At 42.7% G+C, this 20,588-nt stretch overlaps 1 protein-coding gene across 1 annotated transcript; it reads left to right on the top strand.

The window, feature by feature from the left end:
* The first annotated feature begins 203 nt into the window (after window positions 1-203).
* Window positions 204-20,124, top strand: pabpc1l (poly(A) binding protein, cytoplasmic 1-like). Its single transcript, XM_080014994.1, has 15 exons — window positions 204-267; window positions 10,296-10,500; window positions 11,462-11,655; window positions 13,905-14,020; window positions 14,547-14,686; window positions 14,834-14,928; window positions 15,243-15,380; window positions 15,781-15,876; window positions 16,626-16,889; window positions 17,432-17,519; window positions 17,596-17,709; window positions 17,817-17,950; window positions 18,970-19,078; window positions 19,297-19,427; window positions 19,594-20,124. The coding sequence occupies exons 1-15, from the start codon at window positions 211-213 to the stop codon at window positions 19,654-19,656; spliced, it is 1,944 nt and encodes a 647-aa protein (XP_079871120.1). The 5' UTR covers window positions 204-210; the 3' UTR covers window positions 19,657-20,124.
* The last annotated feature ends 464 nt before the right edge of the window (window positions 20,125-20,588 follow it).

Raw genomic sequence — 20,588 nt, 5'->3', positions numbered from 1 at the left:
ATTTCCTTTTGCGTGGACTGTCATTGAAATGAGTAAGATGCAGTACAAACTCTGACCACCAGATGGAGCTCCGGGGGGGGGGGCGGCGGCGACGACCGAGCGCGTTAGCCGGATCGGGAACTACTTTATCCGGCGGAGGGCGGATTAGACGTCGGCAGGTGTTACCGAGCGATAATTAAAAAAAAAATAAGCGACCGCGCAAAGGCTGTGATGCGACAAGCGGACACCGCGCCGACTCCTACAAAGCCGACCTGTTGCCAACAGACAGTAAGTTCACTTTTCAGCCTTAATGACCTTTCCGTCTTTCACTAACCTTTTATTATTATTTTTTTTTCCTTTTTTAAATCAATTAGTGCTTATGTCGGTATCCACGGCGTCGGACTGAAGGCTCGGGCCGCTTTAAACGCCTCTTAGTGGGCTGCGATTTTTTTTTTTTTTATTTCGCCGTCCAAATAAGTTAGCCTAGCTGCTAAAGATGCTTGGCTAAGTGACGTTTAGATGATTTTTTCTTCCTAACTTTTAACACATTTATACAAGGACAAGGATCCTTTTTTTTCACCGTTTTTTCACCGTTTTCAGAAGCCAGCTTTCCTCTGGAGCCAGCACCTAGTGGCCATTAGCCGAACTGCAGTTTGAAGCTCTTCCAGTGTTTAAAGCGCAACGCTTGGGGTCGCCACGTGCCCCCCCCCCCCCCCCCCCCCCCCGAGAGAGCTGCGCTGTCAGCTGTAATATTGTTAAATAATGTTGCCGTATTCTGGCTTGGGAATAGCTATTAAAAATGATATCACACGCACTTTAGCCCCAAAGTGGTAGTGGAGCCGACGTGACATACATCGCTTTGGTCGCAGTATTGGCTCTGGCCATGGTCGCTCAAAGTTTGTGGGCGGAGCCTAATCCGTAAACTTGCATTTCCAAAATATAACACCTTTCCTACTCAGGTTTTTGCGACAGATCAAGTATCAGAAAGCTGCAATCTCTGGCGAAACCTAATATTATTATGTTTATAACGCCTGTTTTATTGATTGGGAATGCTGGGTTATATTATATTTCCTTATTCAGACAGTGATGCTGTGTGTCCATGCTACGCACGTTTCCTTTTTTTGTTTCGTTCAATATGGAAATTCAACAAATGACATCTAAAATGAAAACACCATGTTTTTATTTATTTTATTTCGAGGAACGGTACTTGCAATCGCTCCCTCTCCTGTCTCCATTACGCATGGAGAGGGGTCACCCACAGAGGACCCAAAGCGTACTTGCGTTTTTCATCAACAATATGTAATTGTCGAGGGCTTTAATGCATGATCGAAATGACAGATGAATAGATCCGGGCCATTTTTTATAAAAAAAAAAAAAGGGCTATTTTAGAGATTTTATGAACTACATTTGCCCTTAATTACTTTCATATACTTTTCACATGTTGACAAATAATTGACAGTTTGTATGAACTGGTGGTTATCGGTAGTGAAAACTTTTATGACCTGCCACTTTTATCTGATTGGATAAGCAGCCATAATATGACATTGACGAGTGCTGCTGCTGCTGGTTGATTTGAGTCGCATGGGAAAGGAAAGCAGTGGTGCGTCATACAGAAGAACATAGGATTTCAAGCCACGCTCTCCAAACCATAATGTTAAGTGAAGGCACATGTGTCCCAGGATCATCGCCAGGAGCAGCCAAATAAGTTGAAAAAACCTTTCTTGAAGGAAAATGAGATTTTTCCAGATTCGTGTTCCTTTGTGTGTTTTTTTTTTTTTTTTTTGTTTTTTTTTATCTCAACGTATTTTCTAAACCGAGTTTGATTTATAAATAGTAGAAAAATGTTAAACCGTGGAGTTAAATATTCCCGTTTGATTACACGGGGAAATGCAGTTCATTTACCAGGACACGGAACACTGAACAACGTCGATCGATCGTTTCCTTTAAACCGAGCGTCCAGGTGAAAATCATTCTTCCTTATTCTGTAGGCCTTTCTCAATCTGCGTTCTTGTCTGTACTTGTGTTCTTGTGGACTTATGAAACGTCATCAGTTGCAGCCCAAGTACTGTTCCAATTCAAAGTCCGCATCAAGCCAAGTCCAGTCCAAATGCCCGGATGTGGACTTGCTCCGCCCATTTTTGTGAGGATGCATCGGTGGTGACTTGTGCGTACTTGGGACAGCCGAGTATCCCAGAAAGCATTTTGCACCAAGCAGTGGTAATGGTCCCCGGGAGTCTGTACCCCCGAGTCGTACTTGCCAGGTCTGAACTACCAAGTCCGCGAGTCCGGACTTCGCGTACTTTGTATTGAGAAACAACCCATGTGATGTGAAGTCATAATTGTGAAACCGTTTTGATAGAATTCAACCTTTAAATCATACTACTTTTACACACGGAGCCACAGGGCGTAGAAGAAGACGAAGAAACGAGTCACACGTCACGCACCTACGTCTCTTCCGTAAACCGTTAACAGACGGTTAAAACGCGGCACGGGTGTGTTTCGGTCTCACTTGTCTGTGAAAACTTTTTTCTCCCTATCGTTATGGATTACGTGCGGGTGGTGGAAACTCTGAATCATATTTGGACTTAATCTTACCAGTGCGATAGATCCGAGTCAGTGTTAGCAGCACGTACTGGACTTTTCTTTGGAGAACATTTCAAACAGCAGATTTCAAACTTAATGTGATGATGAAACTGAATATTTTCAAAAACCACCGGTTGAGACCGACGATATGTCCGTTGTTACAATGGAAGAAGTTGATAACGTGATGAAGTCCGTTGAGGTTGGTGACAGATTTTCTGAGACTCATAATATTGATACTCTAGATTTTGTTGTTGTCCATACTTTTAAACTCCAAAATAATTCCACTTTTGTAAAACATGTATATTCTTAATGTTAAATAAAAGCTTTTTTTAAAAACATTAGTTGTGTTTTGTTGAGCTGTTCGTGATTGGCCAATTCAGCATTATGTCAAGTAGCCATGAGGCTTTGTTTGTCCGCCAACCCCATTTGCATTCTGGGAGCTGGCTGAATGAACCTGGTGTGGGTAAGACTTTGGAGATGATTCTCTCAGAAACACAGTTTGCCACACTCCCTTGTCATTAACAAGTCATAGATTTAAAAATATTTGCTTGATTTGCACAAGTGTTACTTTGTTTGGAAGCTCTGATTCTACTTTCAAATGATGCGGAATGATGTGGGTTACATATGGTTTTGGAGCACCAGTAGGAACCGGAGTCGTCGTGCTACCATAGTTGCCCCACACGCCATGGCGCCACCACTTGGTGACGTTGTTTGTGTCACGCACTCCCTTGCGCCTTCGCACTTGGGGCAAGTCTGAACCTAGTTTAGTGGTGTTGCGACGCCTTGCAGCCAGCGGCTGCGGCTATGCCGTTTATAGTTTTTATTGACACAAATTAAAGCAATAGATCAGAATTAAAGTAAAGACATTTGTTTTTTCCGCCCAACAATAGGCAATGTTTTGCGTTAAACACCACTGTCTACTCAAAATAAGGAATTAGAATTGCAACTCAGCCTTCCCAATCAACCAAACAGGTGTTGTGAATATTAAAATATTAGGTTTCCCCAGAGCTTATGGCTTTCTAATACTTGTCTTGAAGTGTCGCAAAATCTTGAGCGGAGGAAAGGTGTAACATATTTTGGACATGCAAATTCACTGATTAAGTACCGCCCACAGACTTTGAGTGACAATAGCCTCAGCCAACACTTCGACCAAAAGCAGCCAGCCGAGTGACCAAAGTGGTGTACATCATGACGCACGTTGTTGGTCGCTCACGGAGCTCAGCCTTCCTCCAATATGGATGAGTCATTTGATTCATGCAAGGGAATAGCACTGCGCTAGATTCTTGAAGTGTGCTATAAATATGCTATTAAGATTCTCAAGATTTATTTTGCCATTGAGTTTACCATTACCTCAAATGTCCACTTCATTCATGATTTTATTTTTTTCATTCCTCGTATGGAGAAGTTGGGCTGTGGAATTATGCTAATTAAAAAATGAGGGCACAAACCTATTAAATTAGGCTATTCAATATTCATGGTTAAGATCAAATCAGTTCTGATTGATTTTAATTATTTGAATTTTGCATTTCAGAATTAAAATATTGCTATGTACGGTCCAGCATTTATTTTTATTTGCTTTATATATAATATTCCCGATGTTCTGTAGTATGGACTTTGCCCAATTCTGATATCAATCTGGGCTTGGTGGAGTCAACACACTGGCCTAATGAGAACGGTGATGGCGCTGAAATGGTGTCCTGAAGTCAAGAATATGTTGTGTTGTTTGACAGCTGTAGTTCTGACATGGGTCATGTGGGTAGTCAGTAGCACTCTCAACCGACTCTTGTTCAGGTTCATAATGGTATGTATGTTAATAGATGCACATTGACCCAAACAAGCTAAACATTCCCTTTGCGTGGCAGCGCATCTGGGGAATGTTTGCTTATCCAGGCTCTCGTAAAAGTCAGGCAGAGACAGCTGCTGCAGACTGCTGAGGATCACACTATTCATCTCCATCAGCTCCATTTGCAGCTCATTTGGCTCGTGGTCAACATCCACCACAGTCTAAGGAGGAAATGAGAATCTCGTCCCCTATAACTGAAAGTACCAGTCAAACTCAATTTCAAGAGAGGCATCACATGCATATACTTCCACATTCAGCCAGTATTTTCCTCTGGGAAATTGTTTGGCACAAATGGGAGATGTTAGGTGTGCTATGTCAGGTGTCAAAGTTTTGTAGCAAATTTCTTTGAGGTGTATGTACAGCTGTGTTCTCCACTTCAAGAGGTTTATTCGTCACATATACATACTTTCATACATTTATGCAGTGAAATGTCAATGCACCAATGATTACGCACGGTATGTTCTAGACACAATAGCTACCTAATTTCTACTTGACTAACTAACTGATTCCTAAAACATAATGCAATAGGTAAATGGAATAATATAGAATAAAATAACTCAAGTAATACAGGGTGGGGGTACAAAATATAAATAAAGGGAATAGACTTATGTGTATGGGATAGGCTATTATGTACAGCAGGGGAAATAAGTTTTGAACAAGTCAACAGTTTTCTCAGTAAATTCTGCATACTGTGTTGTATTGCTGTTCGGTGTTAATGTATTGCAATGTCATACCCTTGTATACTGTACTGTATATCTCCACACACTACCTCACTTCACATGCCACTTTAATGCACATGTCTGTATTTACAGCAGGGGAAATAAGTATTGAACACAACATTTTTCTCAGTAAATATATTTCTGATGGGGCTATTAACATGAAATGTTCACCAGATGTTGGTAACAACACAAGTAATCAAAACATATGTCCATAAATTACGTTATGTGTAATAAAGTGAAATGAAACGGGGAATAAATATTGAACACATGAAGAACACGAGTTGGCATAGGAAGCCAAGAAACCAGCTGAAATCTGTCAGTATTTAGGTAGCAATCCTGCCCCTCTTATCAGCTAGTTTAGTCCTAATTGATGCCCTATAAAAAGGTTTCCCATTACCATGGTGTCACACAAGAAGCATCTCATGATGGGTAAAACCAAAGGGCTCTCTCAAGACCACCGCAACCTTATTTTTGCAAAACATACTGATGGCATTGGTTACAGACGTATTTCTAAACTTCTGAATGTTCGGGTGAGCACCATTGGGGCCATTATCCGGAAGTGGAAAGAACATATCAACCGGCCGGGACCAGGTGCTCCTCACAAGATTTCTGACAGAGGAGTCAAAAGAATAATTTGAAGTGTTTGTCCAAGAACCAGGGACCACTCGCCGAGAGCTTCAGAAAGACCTGGAATTATCAGGTACAGTTGTTTCAAAGAAAACAATAAGTAATGCACTCAACTGCCATGGCCTCTATGCACACTCACCACGCACCACGACACCATTGCTGAAGAAAAAGCATGTTGAGGCTCGTTTAAAGTTTGCTGCACAACATTTGGACAAGCCAATGAAATACTGGGATAAAATAGTCTGGTCAGATGAGACCAAAATTAAACTCTTCGGAAGCATAGCACACACCATGTTTGGAAGAGAAATGGCACTGCACATCACCCTAAAAACCCCATACCAACAGTGAAGTTTGGAGGTGGAAACATCATGGTGTGGGGCTGTTTTTCAGCATATGGTTCTGGCAGACTTCACATAATTAAAGGAAGGATGAATGGAGAAATGTACCGAGACATTGTTGGTAAGAATCTGCTGCCATCTACCAGGATGCTGAAGATGAAAAGAGGGTGGACATTTCAGCAAGACAATGATCCCAAACACATGGCCAAGGAAACTCTCCATTGGTTTCAGAGAAAGAAAATAAACCTTCTAGAATGGCCCAATCACCTGACCTGATTCCAATTGAAAATCTATGGAAAGAACTAAAGATCAGAGTTCATAGAAGAGGCCCCGGAACCTTTGAAGACAGTTTGTGTGGAAGAATGGGCAAAAATCACAACTGAGCAATGCTTGCGACTAGTTTCTTCATACAGGAGGTGTCTTGAAGCTGTCATTACCAACAAAGGCTTTTCTACTAAGTATTAAATAAATTTCAGCAAGCGTGTTTAATACTTTTCCCCTGTTTCATTCCACTTTATTACACAACAATTTATGGACATATGTTTTTATTTCTTTGTATGTGTGGATAACTTGGGTTGTTACGACAGCTTGTGAAAATTTTTAATAGTTCCATTAGAAATATATTTACTGAGAAAAATGTTGACGTGTTCAATACTTATTTCTGTGTGTGTGTGTGTGTGTGTGTGTGTGTGTGCGCGCGCACAGATCTGTGCATTACAGTGGCATGTGAATAAAGTGAGGTGGTGTGTGGATTTATACAGTATACAACAGTGTGGCACAGCAATCAAGTAAAGTAATACAGAACAGCAATACCGCACAGTATGCAGTGATCCAGAACAGTGATACAATATGCGGTACAGTATGCTACATACAGTACTGTGTGTGTGTCCCAGTGAGTGTCTCAGTGAGGACCCCTGGTGAGGTCAGTATTGACAGTTCTTATGGCTTGCAGGAAGAAACTCCGTCTCAGGCTCTCTGTTCTCGCCGTGCTACTACGGAGGTGCTCGCCCGACCTCAGTAGCTCGAACAGTCCGTTTGTTGGGGTGGTGCAGATCCTTCATGATCCTACGGTCTCTGCTACTACACCTCCTGGTGTATAAGTCCTGGAGGAAGGGGAGGGTAGTTCCAGTGGTACGTTCAACTGAATGCCACACCTTCTGCAGGGCCCTGTGTCGTGAACAGTACAGTTCCCAAACCAGGCAGTGATGGTGCCTGTCAGGATGCTCTCCAGAAAAGGACTTGAGGATCCTCACCGAGACCCGGAATTTCTTCAGCTGCCTGAGGTGGTAAAGACACTGCCTCGCCTTTCTCACCAGAGTGTCTGTATGTGTAGTCCATGTTAACATGTGACATGGACTCCCAGGTACTTGAAGCTGCTCACCCTGTCGACCGAGGTCCCATTCATCAGCAACGGCACGTGCGTCCTCAGTTGTAATCCTCGCCGCAAGTCCACAATCAGTTCCTTAGTTTTGCTGACGTTCAGGTGGAGGCTGTTGTCCTGGCACCAAAGTGACAGGTCAGTCACCTCCTTGCGGTAGGCCTTCTCATCACCATCGGTGATCAGGCCCACCACACAGCCATGTGTACAGGGAGTACAGTAGGGGGCTGAGGACACAGCTGGACACGTGCCTCCCCACCCTAAGCACTTGGGGCCTGGACGTGAGGAGATCCAGGCACACAGCAGGGTGTTTAGTCCCTACTCCTGCAGCTTGACAGCCAGTCTAGTAGGGATGGTATGAAAAGCTGAACTATAATCGATGAACAGCAATCTCACTTAGGTCCCCTTCTGGCCATCCAGGTGTGAGAGCGTGATGTGCAGTACCTGGGAGACTGCGTTGTCCTTGGATCTGTTCTGCCGGTAAAAAAACTGAAGGTGTGGGGGAGGGAGGCGCAGATGTATTCCTTAATCAGCTTCTCAACACACTTCATGACCACTGAGGTGAGGGCCACCGGGCGGTAGTCATTCAGGCAGGCAGAGAGGCAATCTTTGGGACAGGAACGACGGTGGACCTCTTGAAGCAGGACGGGACCACTGATTCAGCCAGGGAGATGTTGAATATCATAGTGAGCACCAGGGCTAGCTGGTTAGCACAGGTCTTCAGTACTCGTCCAGATATGCCATCTGGACCCGCAGCTTTCCTGGTGTTCACATGCATCAGAGCCCTCCGTAGACGATGCTGCTTTGTTATTGTCCATGTTTCCGGATACAAGGCTGTCGTAAGCGGCTGTGCGAGCATTCAGAGCACAGCAGATGGATTTATCGACCCATGGTTTCTGGTTAGGAAATATCCAAACTTTCGCCGTGGGAACGATGCTGTCTGCCAGCGTAGCTATGAAGCTCACAGCTACTTCCGTAAACTCGCTGACGTCATTGGAACCATACGTCCAGCCGAGTCCTTCTTGAATTTCCGCGACTCCTCCGACCTGTCGGCGCGGAATACCGAGAAGGACTTGGCTGGACGTATGCCGTTGTCCGGCACCAGCGGGTTCAGCCGTGTCTCCGCCAGGCAGAGGTTGCAACAGTTTCTTGTATCCTGTTGGAATGTAATCCTGCTCGAAGTTCATCAATCTTGTTCTCCAGAGACTGAACATTGGCAAGAAGGATGCTTGGCAGAGGTGGACGGTAAGGTTGCATCCTTATTCTGACCCGAATGCCGCTTTTCCACGGTGCTTTCTCCGTGGGCCCGCCCGTGGAACAGCGCTCTATTGTTGTTTTTATTGCTGTTGTTGTTGAGAGCCTTGGCATGTAAAATCTCCAGCAGCCGCTCTAGATCCACAGATAAAGTCCCAAAGCGGTTCTTTCAGGGATGTTTTTATATCCACGAGTGCATCGCAGTCGTAGGAGATCACTGCCGATGCTTTTTTGGCGGACATTGTGATAAACGGGTAAAAATGCTAAAATGTGTGTAGTCAACACGGAGCACCCGCGCAGGCTGCCGTAAGGGGCAGCACCAAGATCGCGATCTAGTAGACTGTAATTGAGCACATTTAAATGTCCCACGTTGCCTGTCAAAAATGCTAGGTCTGCCAGTCAGACAGGGTCAGATGAGGCGTTTTTGGACCAAACAGTTCTGGAGACTCCTTGAGGAGAACTAGGAAATGGGGAGGTCCCCTTAGAATTATATTCCTTCAAGGGCTTTTTTTTTCCTGGTTGCATTCGCACCGCCAATTGGAACTCTGAAGTGACGATCTACAAGACGTAATTTAAAAGCTTGCTCCAACTTTCGTAAGGCACAGGCTCGCATCTGTACATCGCACGGGGATTATGGGCTGCACGTTAAAAATTAACGTTGGAAAATAAAATGAATGAATTTCTACAATAAAATACTGTGTGTGTGTGTGTGTGTGTGTGTGTGTGTATAAAGATTACCGCTGGGTGTACGTAGGCTGGCCCCCACCGAGTGATGTGACTCGACGGGTGGGCTGTCTTCAGTGGGGGGGGGGGGGGCGCATGCACTTACGTCTGGACCAGTCACCCTGCACTTAGTCACTTATTGTTCCTCTTGTGCCGGTTAGTCCCTGCCCTGGAGTAGGAGCTAAAAAAGTTCCTAAAAACAGAGTTTTAAGAACTATGATCATTCCTAGCTCCTGCAGTGCAGACACAAAAGGGAGGGTTCCTCCAAAAAGTTCTTAGAACTATTAAAAGGTCCCTGCAGTGCGAAAACGCCTATTGTCACTCACTCAGAGCAGGGTCTCCTCTTGCATGTGTGAGAGCCAGGCAGAGGGAGCCGGCCCCGCCCCCAGTGTATATTCCGGCATGGAGAGAAAAGAGAGCTCTTCTGACAATAGCCAAAATGCTTCTTAGATGTCTGTCTTAATCTTGTTACGAATTAATCAGTTTTGGTAATTTCTCCAATACCGTTAATAGTACCGGTAATGTTGGAACTTATTGGTACTACAGTCTGTTAGGTGTACCTAGGTGAATTTGTGTTGTTTTAAAGGCAAAGGGTGCTCACACCCAATGTTGATTTGATTAAGGTTTTTTTCAGTTTACCGCACTTTGTATGTCGTTAATTGATAAACTATTCATTGCATTATTTTTGCAAGCCTCCTCCACTTCACAGCATTTTTTCCTTAAGTGCCTAAAACTTTTGCACAGCACTGTATATCAGGCAAGGTATCATATGTGTTGCCATACATCAGTGTGGTACAAATGAGCCGACTAATGGCGGAATATAATTTTAATTTTTGTCTTTTTGTTTCCAGTTGCAACCCAAGATGAACAGTAACGGACCAGCATACCCCCTGGCATCCTTGTATGTGGGGGACCTACATCCTGATGTTACAGAGGCAATGCTTTACCAGAAGTTCTCACCTGCTGGGCCTATCACATCAATCCGTGTGTGCCGTGACATAATCACTCGCAGATCTCTGGGATATGCCTACATAAACTTCCAGCAACCAGCTGATGGTAATGTAGAATCTATCTTAAGACCAACAACACAAACACTATTATAATAGCACTACAAAATTGTGTTAACAGTTTATCTATTTTTACTCTTAAGTGATATTGAAGTGAAGTGAGGCTGGATGATATCTATGACAATGGTATGATGATGTCATTTGAAAAAAACACGATAGATGCTATTGCATCACCCACCAAGACATGTTGTGTAAATTTACCATTGATATTACCATAACTTACTCATGTATTATTTTATTCTGGTTGTGTCCCAGACTGCTTGTATTTAACCCTAAACAAGCCTGGTACTAATTCTTGGGATCTCTCCAACTGGCTAGAAGTAGAGTCATTTATTACATTTTAATCCAGACATGCTTTCAGTTAATGTTCAAGTTACCCATGGTCCTTTAATTCTTTGGAGCTCCTTGAGCCAAGCCTTAAAGGTGGAGTGTGTAGAATTTTGTGGCATCTAGTGGTGAGGTTGCAGATCGCACCCAACTGAATATCCCTCTCCATGGCGGTGCAACATGGCGGCCTCCTTTGAAGAGACGGGGGCTGTGGAAAACGCGAAAGGCCCTCTCTAGAGCCGGTGTTTGGTTTGTCTGTTCTGGGCTACTATAGAAACATGGCAGCCTCAGTGGAATCATACCTGCTCCCTATGTAGATAAATGGCTCATTCTAAGGTAACGCTAACACGATTCTTATTTTCATGGGATTATACACTAATTAAACATACTAATGAATATTATATTCCGTTTCTGCAAATTCTGTTCCATAAATTCTACACACTGCAGCTTTTGAGTGTTCCTCAAACCAGACCTCAAAGGCCAATTGTCCTGTAACTGTACTTAATTACATTCAATTGTATACAAAGTAAAACATTTTGTTGCCAATTTCTATATGTCAGCTTCAGGTCTTTTTTATATCATGTATTTCTTGTTTTTTCCCCACATATATTCTGAATTTTTAGCCGAGTGTGCACTCGACACAATGAACTATGAAGTCATCAAGGGCCGTCCCATCCGGATAATGTGGTCTCAGCGTGACCCAGGACTAAGGAAATCTGGTGTGGGAAATGTGTTCATCAAAAACATGGATGATTCTATTGACAACAAGGCCCTGTATGATACATTCTCAGCCTTTGGGAATATTTTATCATGCAAGGTAGGTTGTTAATGACGATTGGTAATGGTTTTACAGTGAAATTTGGTAGGATGTATGTTAAGATGACATTTCCGTCAATTACAGTAATTATAACTCTGTAATTACATTAATTAGCCCCTAATGTGCTAATAGTAACCACAACACTGAATCCTTATATCCTCTTGTTTGAGAAACGAAAATTGTCTGTAGGGATGAACTGTATCTAGGTCATTCTTATTTGTAATCTCATATTACAAATAATCTCATATTGTCGACGGGGAACTAGGATGCCATATTGTCATATTCAATTTTGCATTCTAAATTAAGTGATAAATATTACCTAAAATTTGAACAATGAGTTCTGAAATGTTTTTTCAGAATTAGTTTGTCTGATTTCACACATCACCAAATGGCTAAATGTGGTGAACCTAAAATGGCTGAGCCTTGTTGGATGGATTTTTGTCTGGATTACACTGGTGTTTTTGAATCGTTAAAGATGTCACTCGTAAACCACGCTCGGGCAGGTTGACAATTCAGTAAGTAAATGACAGACAATTTTTATTTTATTTTTTTATTTTATTTTTTTTTATCTTCCAGGAAAAATCTGAGCATTAAAGCTGTAAGTTGAGTTTACCGTTCCCTGAAATGGATCCCCCGCTCTGAATCTATCTCCGCTCACAGCTGTTTTGGATTTATGTGTAATTTTAAAGTGTTCTTGTATTGCATGTAAAAAAAAAAAAGAATTATTTTTTTCCCACTAGCGCTGAAAGCCGTCAATCTACCAGTAAAGTTTCGCATTGACATCTGTGGGAAAAGGAGTCGGTGTCAATGTTCTGAAGAAGTCGTTCTGTACAATTCCCCACTCTCAACCTAGTATCATTTATGGGAAAATGTCGGTACGGCTGTAAATGGAAGTGTGTGGGAATGGAAGCAGTAACATTGCCGTGAAGTAGGCATGGAGCTGAATCCAAATAAATCACAAATAGTGGGTTTTTACAAATATTTATTTTTTACAAAAAACATTTGGGGAAAATGTTGTCCGACCCGTGGAGCAGAAACTTAAACACGTCCAGTATCTACAGAGACTGGTCTTTATATTCTTACATTTTATTCTTTTTCATCAAAAAAAAAAAAATGCCACTCACACCCAAGATTTCTTTTAGAGTTAGATGTGCGGGAACATCAGGCACACTTGCCTAGAGAGTAGAAATTACACTGATTGAAATGAGAGGTTCACACAGGAGAGCTGGTCTCTAAAAACCAAACCTTTGCCTAGTCTCACGTGACATTAGACACCTCCTGCGAGCATTACGTGTCTGTACTGTCGGTACTGTATCCATAACAGTCATCTATGTGGGAACAGACTCCATATGGAACTTTTACGTAAAGGAGGCCAATGAGTGACTGACTGCCTTTGCCGATTTTTTTTATTTATTTTTTTAACCCAGCGATGTTACAGATTCCATGTGAGGAAGGGCTTGTGTTCTTCTAACTCTCATTGCGAAGTGTACGGTCTGAATCGACTACGTCTGTTTACACCAGACGTTAGAATGCGTCTCAAGTAACCACTTGTGACCGGATCTCACTTCCCCGCTCTATATGCAAATTGAATGATTTTAGTGATGTCTCAAAGATATTATGTTTCCTCAGAATTGGAGTGGAGTGTTTCTCCTCCAGACAGTGGTGCCAGTTTTCTTGTGTTATTTTAGGTCTATTTATTTTCGTTTGTTTCTTACTTGTATGAAACAAGGGACTTTCCTGTTCAAAAATACCTGTCTTCTCACTGTCCCGTGCCGTGTCACGCACACACACGTCTCCCCATTGCTTTCTTTTGCTATGGGAATTTAGTAGAGCCTAGATGTTTTTTGTGTGAATACGTTACGTGTAAATAATAAATCCTGCACTTCTGTAACTGGGAGACCGCATTTGCCACATTACGTTCTAGGCACAGCACAAGCCAGAGCTCGCGGCTTGTACATTCCAATAGTTAAAAGAAAACGTGCTCACCGACCGAATAAAATGTCCACTTGATTTGTCCACTTGAGAGGGCAGAACAGAGTACCGGCAGCTTGTGAGAAGTGCCGGTATGCGAGAAAGTATCGATACGCCAAAGAGTAAAACGTAGAAGTGCCGGTACTGCTACCGGTAAGTACCGGCCCACTTCAAGCACTGGTGCATACTATTCATTTTGGATGAATGTTATGAATTCCAAAACTGGTCATCACCACCACCTCAACAACTTGTACACGAATAAAGCTTTTTCTTTTTAGGTTGTGTGTGATGAGAAAGGCTCAAAAGGCTACGGCTTTGTCCACTTTGAGACACAGGAGGCTGCAAACCGTGCCATTGAGACCATGAACGGGATGCTGTTAAATGATCGAAAAGTGTGAGTTTATGCCAAATAACAAATTGGGTTTTGTTTTCAACGGCCTTCTACATTTAATGTTGAATGTATGTTGCAAGGTTTATAGTCGGGGCCAAAAATAATTGTATCAATAGGATTTTGTATTTTATTTTTTTTAATTGTTTATTATTTTTTTTTTTTGGCTCAGACAAGAGACTGTTAGGGAGTTGGAATCTGACATTGCCAAGCCAAAGGCCCAATTCCTGGGGGAAAACTGTCTGTTATCCTTGTGTAGGTCAGTGAATTGGTAGCAAGTCAATAAGGGTTTTATGCATTTAATATTTTTAAATAAAATTTCTATGAGCAATATTGCAAGAAACAGTCACATGACGCTAAAATGCTCTTTCCATGGAATATATGAACAATGCGTTGTTGGTGCAAAGTGCATTTCTCTGTAACGTCACATTTTGAACCTGCTATTCACAATTTGTTTTCACCCTGTTCATGGTGGTCCTTTTGTTTTTACCTCTCTTCTGCATTGTTTTATCATCACATATTCTTTCTGCAGGTTTGTTGGCCACTTTAAGTCCCGCAAGGAGAGGGAGACAGAGTTTGGGGTCAAAGCCAGGAAGTTTACCAACGTCTACATCAAAAACTTTTGGGAAGACTGCACTGATGAGAATCTTAAGGAAATCTTTTCCAAGTTTGGTAGGGTGACGTGAAATAGTGATGTTTTGCAATATGAGACATTTGGTTTTACAATTTTCTTTTTTTTTTTTTTTTTTTTTTTTTTTTGAAAAGTTTGCACTTTTAGAAACCCAGGGGAAGGGATGAATTTTCTCCTCTGAACCTCAGGTCGGACCCTCAGTGTGCGGGTGATGAAGGACGAGAGGGGCCGTTCTCGAGGGTTTGGCTTTGTCAACTTCAACAACCATGAGGATGCTCAAAAGGTTAAGAATGTCTCGCTTTGTTGTCTGAAATGTGACTCATAATTCACCTTACAATATTTGAACAGCTCAGTCCTTAACCGTACCGACATTTATTTGACGCACCACTAGCTGTAGGAAACTGCTTTTACTTGTTTCTGTGTGATACTTTGATTCTGAACACGTTAAGCCACTGCACTTTTTTGTCAGAGACTTGAGTAATATTCACTAATTAAGGGTGGCCATTCCACTAAAACATGTGTAACATCAGGTGAAATTAGTCTTTCTGTTAAGTTTTTGATGTCCATGTGCAATGGGATGGTGGTCTTGTATGCCAGGCAGTTGAGGAGATGAACGGAAAGGAGCTAAATGGGAAAGTGCTCTACGTAGGCCGAGCTCAGAAGAGGACCGAACGCCAGGGAGAGCTCAAGCGCAAGTTTGACCAAATCAAACAGGATCGCATCCAACGCTATCAGGTGCGTGAAGGGGCCGTGTTTGAAAATGCAAGTACTTGAGTTGCACCGTTTTTGATAACAATTTATTTCACGACAATTGAACATGACGTGGCGTCTTTCACGTCAGAGATTCAGACTTCTGTCTTTCACATACTCCATTGTGGTTATTTATTGTGAGCAGAGAATAATTCCAACTTCAATTGTGGTGTCACCGAGCCTGTGATGGATATTCTGTTTTATATGGTGTGGGACCTGAGATGTAAATCTAATATCAGTATCTATCAATCAAGTGTTTTTAATGCTCTGATGTGTAACTAAATGGACAGGTACTATTTCTCCTCTGTTTGAAGTCATGTGACTCTGAACCGTTTTCCATTTATAGGCTTTCCTTTTAATGTTTTTGAATTCTGTATGGTTCCAGGGGGTGAATTTGTATGTCAAGAACCTGGATGATACTATAGACGATGAGAGACTGAGGAAGGAGTTTGCCCCTTATGGCACCATTACAAGTGCCAAGGTATGAACATGTTCACCCCACGGAGACTCAGAGGGTTCAGTTGCAGTTGCTGCTCGTTTGCTTTGGCCTGACTCATCGGATTTGTTCCTTTTCCATTTATTTTGTTTAATCTTAACTTCACTGGCCTACGACAAATGTACGTGGCCAGTACCTCACAAGTAAATTGCAAGGGTTGAAGCCAGTATGCAAACACGTTCCATTTTGTTTCAAAGTACCCAACTGATTGGACCAAGAGCGGTTTCATGTGCGTGATCCAGAGCAACGTAAGCCACGGAGTCATCACTGGTGACAGCCGAAAAGTCCATGGTTAAATCAAACAGAATTTAAAGTTGGCTAGCTAACCAATAATTCCACATTTGTGATCTACACATTCGCCTAAGAACAAACGAAAAATTGTAAGCAGAAGTTGCATGGACCGATAGGTGGAATATTAAATGGATAATTTTCGTGACTATTCTGATTTGACACCTATTTGACATTTTGTCGTAGTCTTTCTGTTTTAGTTAGCAAATGTATTTACTTGACTTGTGAAGATAGACAGATGCCAACTTGTTTATTTATTACTTGAATGAGCATAAGGGAGCGATAGTAATCAGTGGCTAAAACAGCATCCGGTTATTCCGATACTTTCTTTTGTAACAGGACGTTCGTTCTGGAATGGTCCGGCTGTGATGTTGTCATATTGTCATTTCAGTTTGAACACTTCCATTGAACACTTTTTGCATCGTTGGTGCTGCTTTGTTGTCTAGGTTATGACTGATGGCAGCCAGAGCAAAGGCTTTGGATTTGTGTGCTTCTCATCGCCCGAGGAAGCGACTAAAGCTGTGACCGAGATGAACGGTCGGATTGTTGCCACCAAGCCTCTCTATGTGGCTCTGGCGCAGCGTAAAGAGGAGCGTAAAGCCATCCTCACCAACAAGTACCTGCAAAGGCTGGCCACTGTGCGTACCATGCCCAGCCCCATCATCGACTCATACCAGCAGACGGGATACTACGTGTCCACCGTACCACAGGTAAGAAGCACTAAAGCTAGTGAGCGGAACTCTTGATTGAAGATACTGTAGGGTTGGGCAATAGGATCTGAGACTAGATATCGTCTAGGATTTTGGTTGTTATCTTATTATGTTATTATATTGTTATATGTACATTATGTAAATGTCCTCTTTCAGGCTACATTAGACATAATTTTGGTCATAATATCGACATTCCTAATGATTGTTTGTCAAAAATTTTTTTGGTGTGTAAATATCTTTATCAAAGCATTGAGTCATCCCAGAAATATCCTCAAATTAGTGTTATTGAAGTACTGGTAAAAAAAACATTGATTTGGCCTGTGTCACCTGGCCTTTATTAGAGAAGTAGTTGTGGTGTGGGTGTACCTTTACTCATCATAGACTGCCAAGCTCCACTTGGATAACTAGCAACAAAAGTAGCTGCATCACAGTATTTGCAAGGATTTATGGCCTTATGTAATTAAATGATTAAGACATTCATCTTCACTATTGTGATATAATCTGTGCTTATTAATATATATTTATATTTTTTGTGCTTACAGCCTCCTAATCGCTCTTTCTACAACCACAACACTGTGAGCAGTGTGAGAACGGCCCCTTGCTGGACAGTGCAGCCTCCTCGAGCACACAGTAAACGCTGCATATTTGCGTGTACCCATATCCACTCAGAGTGGCAGATCCATACGGCCATCTTGTCTTCCCTCAGGCCCGTACTCCACCCAGTTTGTTGGAGCCGCACATCCCCGACGTCCATCCACTACCATTGCCACTGTCCGACAGGCTTCCACCCAAGCGCCGAACATAAAGTATCAAAAGACCAGTAGGTTCTGCACTATTTGCGATCAAAAACTAAAGACAACCAGCGCCACGTAACAAAGCTTGAACTGGTTGGAACTAGTGGCTTACATTCCCTTTGTCTTTGCCAAGCTAATATCGGCACCCAGACGATGGGGGGCCGGGGTGATGTGTCTGGTGTGGCCAGAGGACAGTACAAGTACTCTACTGCTGGCAGGAACCCTCTGCACATCATCAGTGTACCTGCATCTATGGCACGACAGCAGGTACTCTGTTTCATTTACTTTTACTTGAATGGCTGACTGAAGTTAATGCAAGTTCACATCATGCATGTACTGTGATGTTTTTGTTCATTGTCTGGTCAGTGCTCTACAGACTTGAATACAGTGTCTCGATTCAACGCTGAAGTTTGTGGAACTGAGTAGAGAGTGCAAATCTCCTGCTTGACTTATACCGCATTTACACCAAAATTAGCAGGTTGATCCGGTTTCAAACCGCTTATTGGCAAGAGAATGCCTTTCTTTCTGGTGCGTCACGTACACGCTGGAAAAGGGCTGTGTCATGGTTCCAATGTGATTGGGGAATAAAATAGTAGAGACAGCGACTTAACAAACAACAAAATAAAACTGTAAAAATATTTTGCGCTGTTCAAAAGAATCAGGTCGTTCATGAACAACCCAACACTACAGGAGAAGCAGCACGGATACTCCATGCTGCCTGTGTGCGGCGGGGAGCGTGGGGGTTCTCTGCTGTGGTCCCCACGGTGCGATTCCCGCACTCACATTTCACGGTCGCCCATGCGGGGGAAAAAAGTTTTAATTTCTAATTTTGGATTCTAAATGGGATATGGAATGATACACGGATATTCCTGTTTATTTATGCGCCAGCGTCCGGAACTCCAACGCGCTCTGCATCGCACAGGTAAAGGTAATTAGCGCGTCGACCCGGGTGTCCTGTTCACATCAGAGCCAGTTAAAACCCAGGTCATCTGACCCGGGTTTTTCCTTTCCCACTGGTGACAAATGCCGATTGTTAGAGGGTGTTATCAGGGTTTTGGTGCAGTGGGAAAGGGGTATTATTTCACTGCTGTAGTTCACTCCCACACTCGATGAATGAGATATGCACCATCACCGCTAGCGTATGTATTTTATCAGAAATGTAAAACAAATACTGCTCTACAAACTGTTTTAAGCGTGTCAATGCAAAAATAAAAATCCGGTAAACCTACAAAAATGTACAAGTTGCACATGATCCTGAATGATTTCCTCCTGCTTTGTGGTGCCAGGTGGTTTCTACGGCCGTGATGGAGCCGGCTGTGCATGTTCGAGGCCAGGAGCCGCTCACTGCCTCCATGCTGGCTGCTGCTCCTCTCATGGACCAGAAGCAGCTACTGGGTGTGTATTCTCCTGACCAGCTGCTGTCGATTACGCACATTTGAGTATTTTTCGAGCTTATGGAGCTTGTGTGTGATCACCGGGTGTCATGACATTTCACTGCATATATGTATGTATGTATGTATGTGACAAATAATCTCTTGACCTTGACCTCATGCCGTTGAGGTGTTTCGCTGCTTCTCCTCTCACAACGTGGCAATTTCCCTCCTTGTGTGCAGGTGAGAGGTTGTACCCCCTGATCCAGGCCCTTCACCCCAATCTGGCAGGAAAAATCACAGGAATGCTGCTGGAGATTGACAACTCGGAGCTGCTTCACATGCTCGAGTCGCCAGAGTCACTGCACTCCAAGGCAGGCTCACTTCTAACCTCTAGACGTGGTGATAGTACAATAACGCTAATCGAAGCAGCATGGAGCAAACAAAAACTCTGGGAGGATGACGTTGTAATGCATGTTGCTTATCCGCTGTCTGTTTGACAGTTTCATAGCTTCATAAAACACTGGACTCCCTCTCTAGGTGGAGGAAGCGGTGGCTGTGCTCGAGGCTCACCAGGCTAAAGAGTGCTCCACTAAGAAGTAACGAACCCCTTCAGGTCGGTGCCAACCTTTGTTTTGGTGAAGTCATGTTAAGGTGTCTTGTTGTCCACTTGATGCCGACTCTGGCCTTTAGAGGATACGTTCAGTATTTCAACCCAGGCCCTGTTCATATGTTGGTTTCCATCGTTTATAACCGCTCATAGGACAAACACTTCACGAGTGGAAAAACCCACCGCTCTGCTGCAGCTGAAGCCTTTGAAAAACATTTAAAATGTACAATGACCCTTTTAAATGTTTCATTATTCATTTCTGTTTCAGTCTAAAAGCTCTTTCTGTTTTACAGGACACTGAAGTGTTGAACTCTAAATAGAATCTGAAGAAAAAATATGTAAAAAAAAAAAAAAAAATTCTGACTGGTACTTTAGATTGTAGATTTGTGATTTAATTAAGGTTTGTCAAACTCAACAACTTTGTTGCAGTGGTACCTTTTGTTGGAGAAATAAAGATTAAAATTCATGCAGTAAACCAGTCTCATGTAATTACATTTCTCCTGCCAAGGCCAAAGAAATGAAAGTCAGGACAGCGTGTCGGCCGGAAACAAAAAGCTTTATGTAAAACTATGTAGAAAACGTTTTGGACCTATTCTAAAAGGTCATTTGAAATGTGCACGATCTGGAAATCTGATTCAAATAACCGACAAGTTCACTTTCTCCAGAAGTCATTTCAATGCCCCCGCAACAGGGTATCCAGTCAGCCTCAGACTGGACCCACGCACAATCATTTCATCGACCATGAGAAGTCAAACCTTTCTTAAATGAGTACGATGTGGATCTTTTCAGCGAGCAGCGTCATGAAGGACGGTACCTCAATTGACGCACTTCAAGTAAGGTTGTCGCTCTATCTGGTGTCTGTGCACATAGTCCACGTTTAGAAATCCTAACTGATGTGCAACAGTTTAGATTTTACAACACACTG

Source organism: Zeus faber (assembly GCF_960531495.2).
Source record: "Zeus faber genome assembly, chromosome: 15".
NCBI classification, from domain to species: domain Eukaryota; kingdom Metazoa; phylum Chordata; class Actinopteri; order Zeiformes; family Zeidae; genus Zeus; species Zeus faber.
The sequence above is the reverse complement of the archived record's forward strand: the minus strand, read 5'-3'. Positions and strand labels throughout refer to the sequence as shown.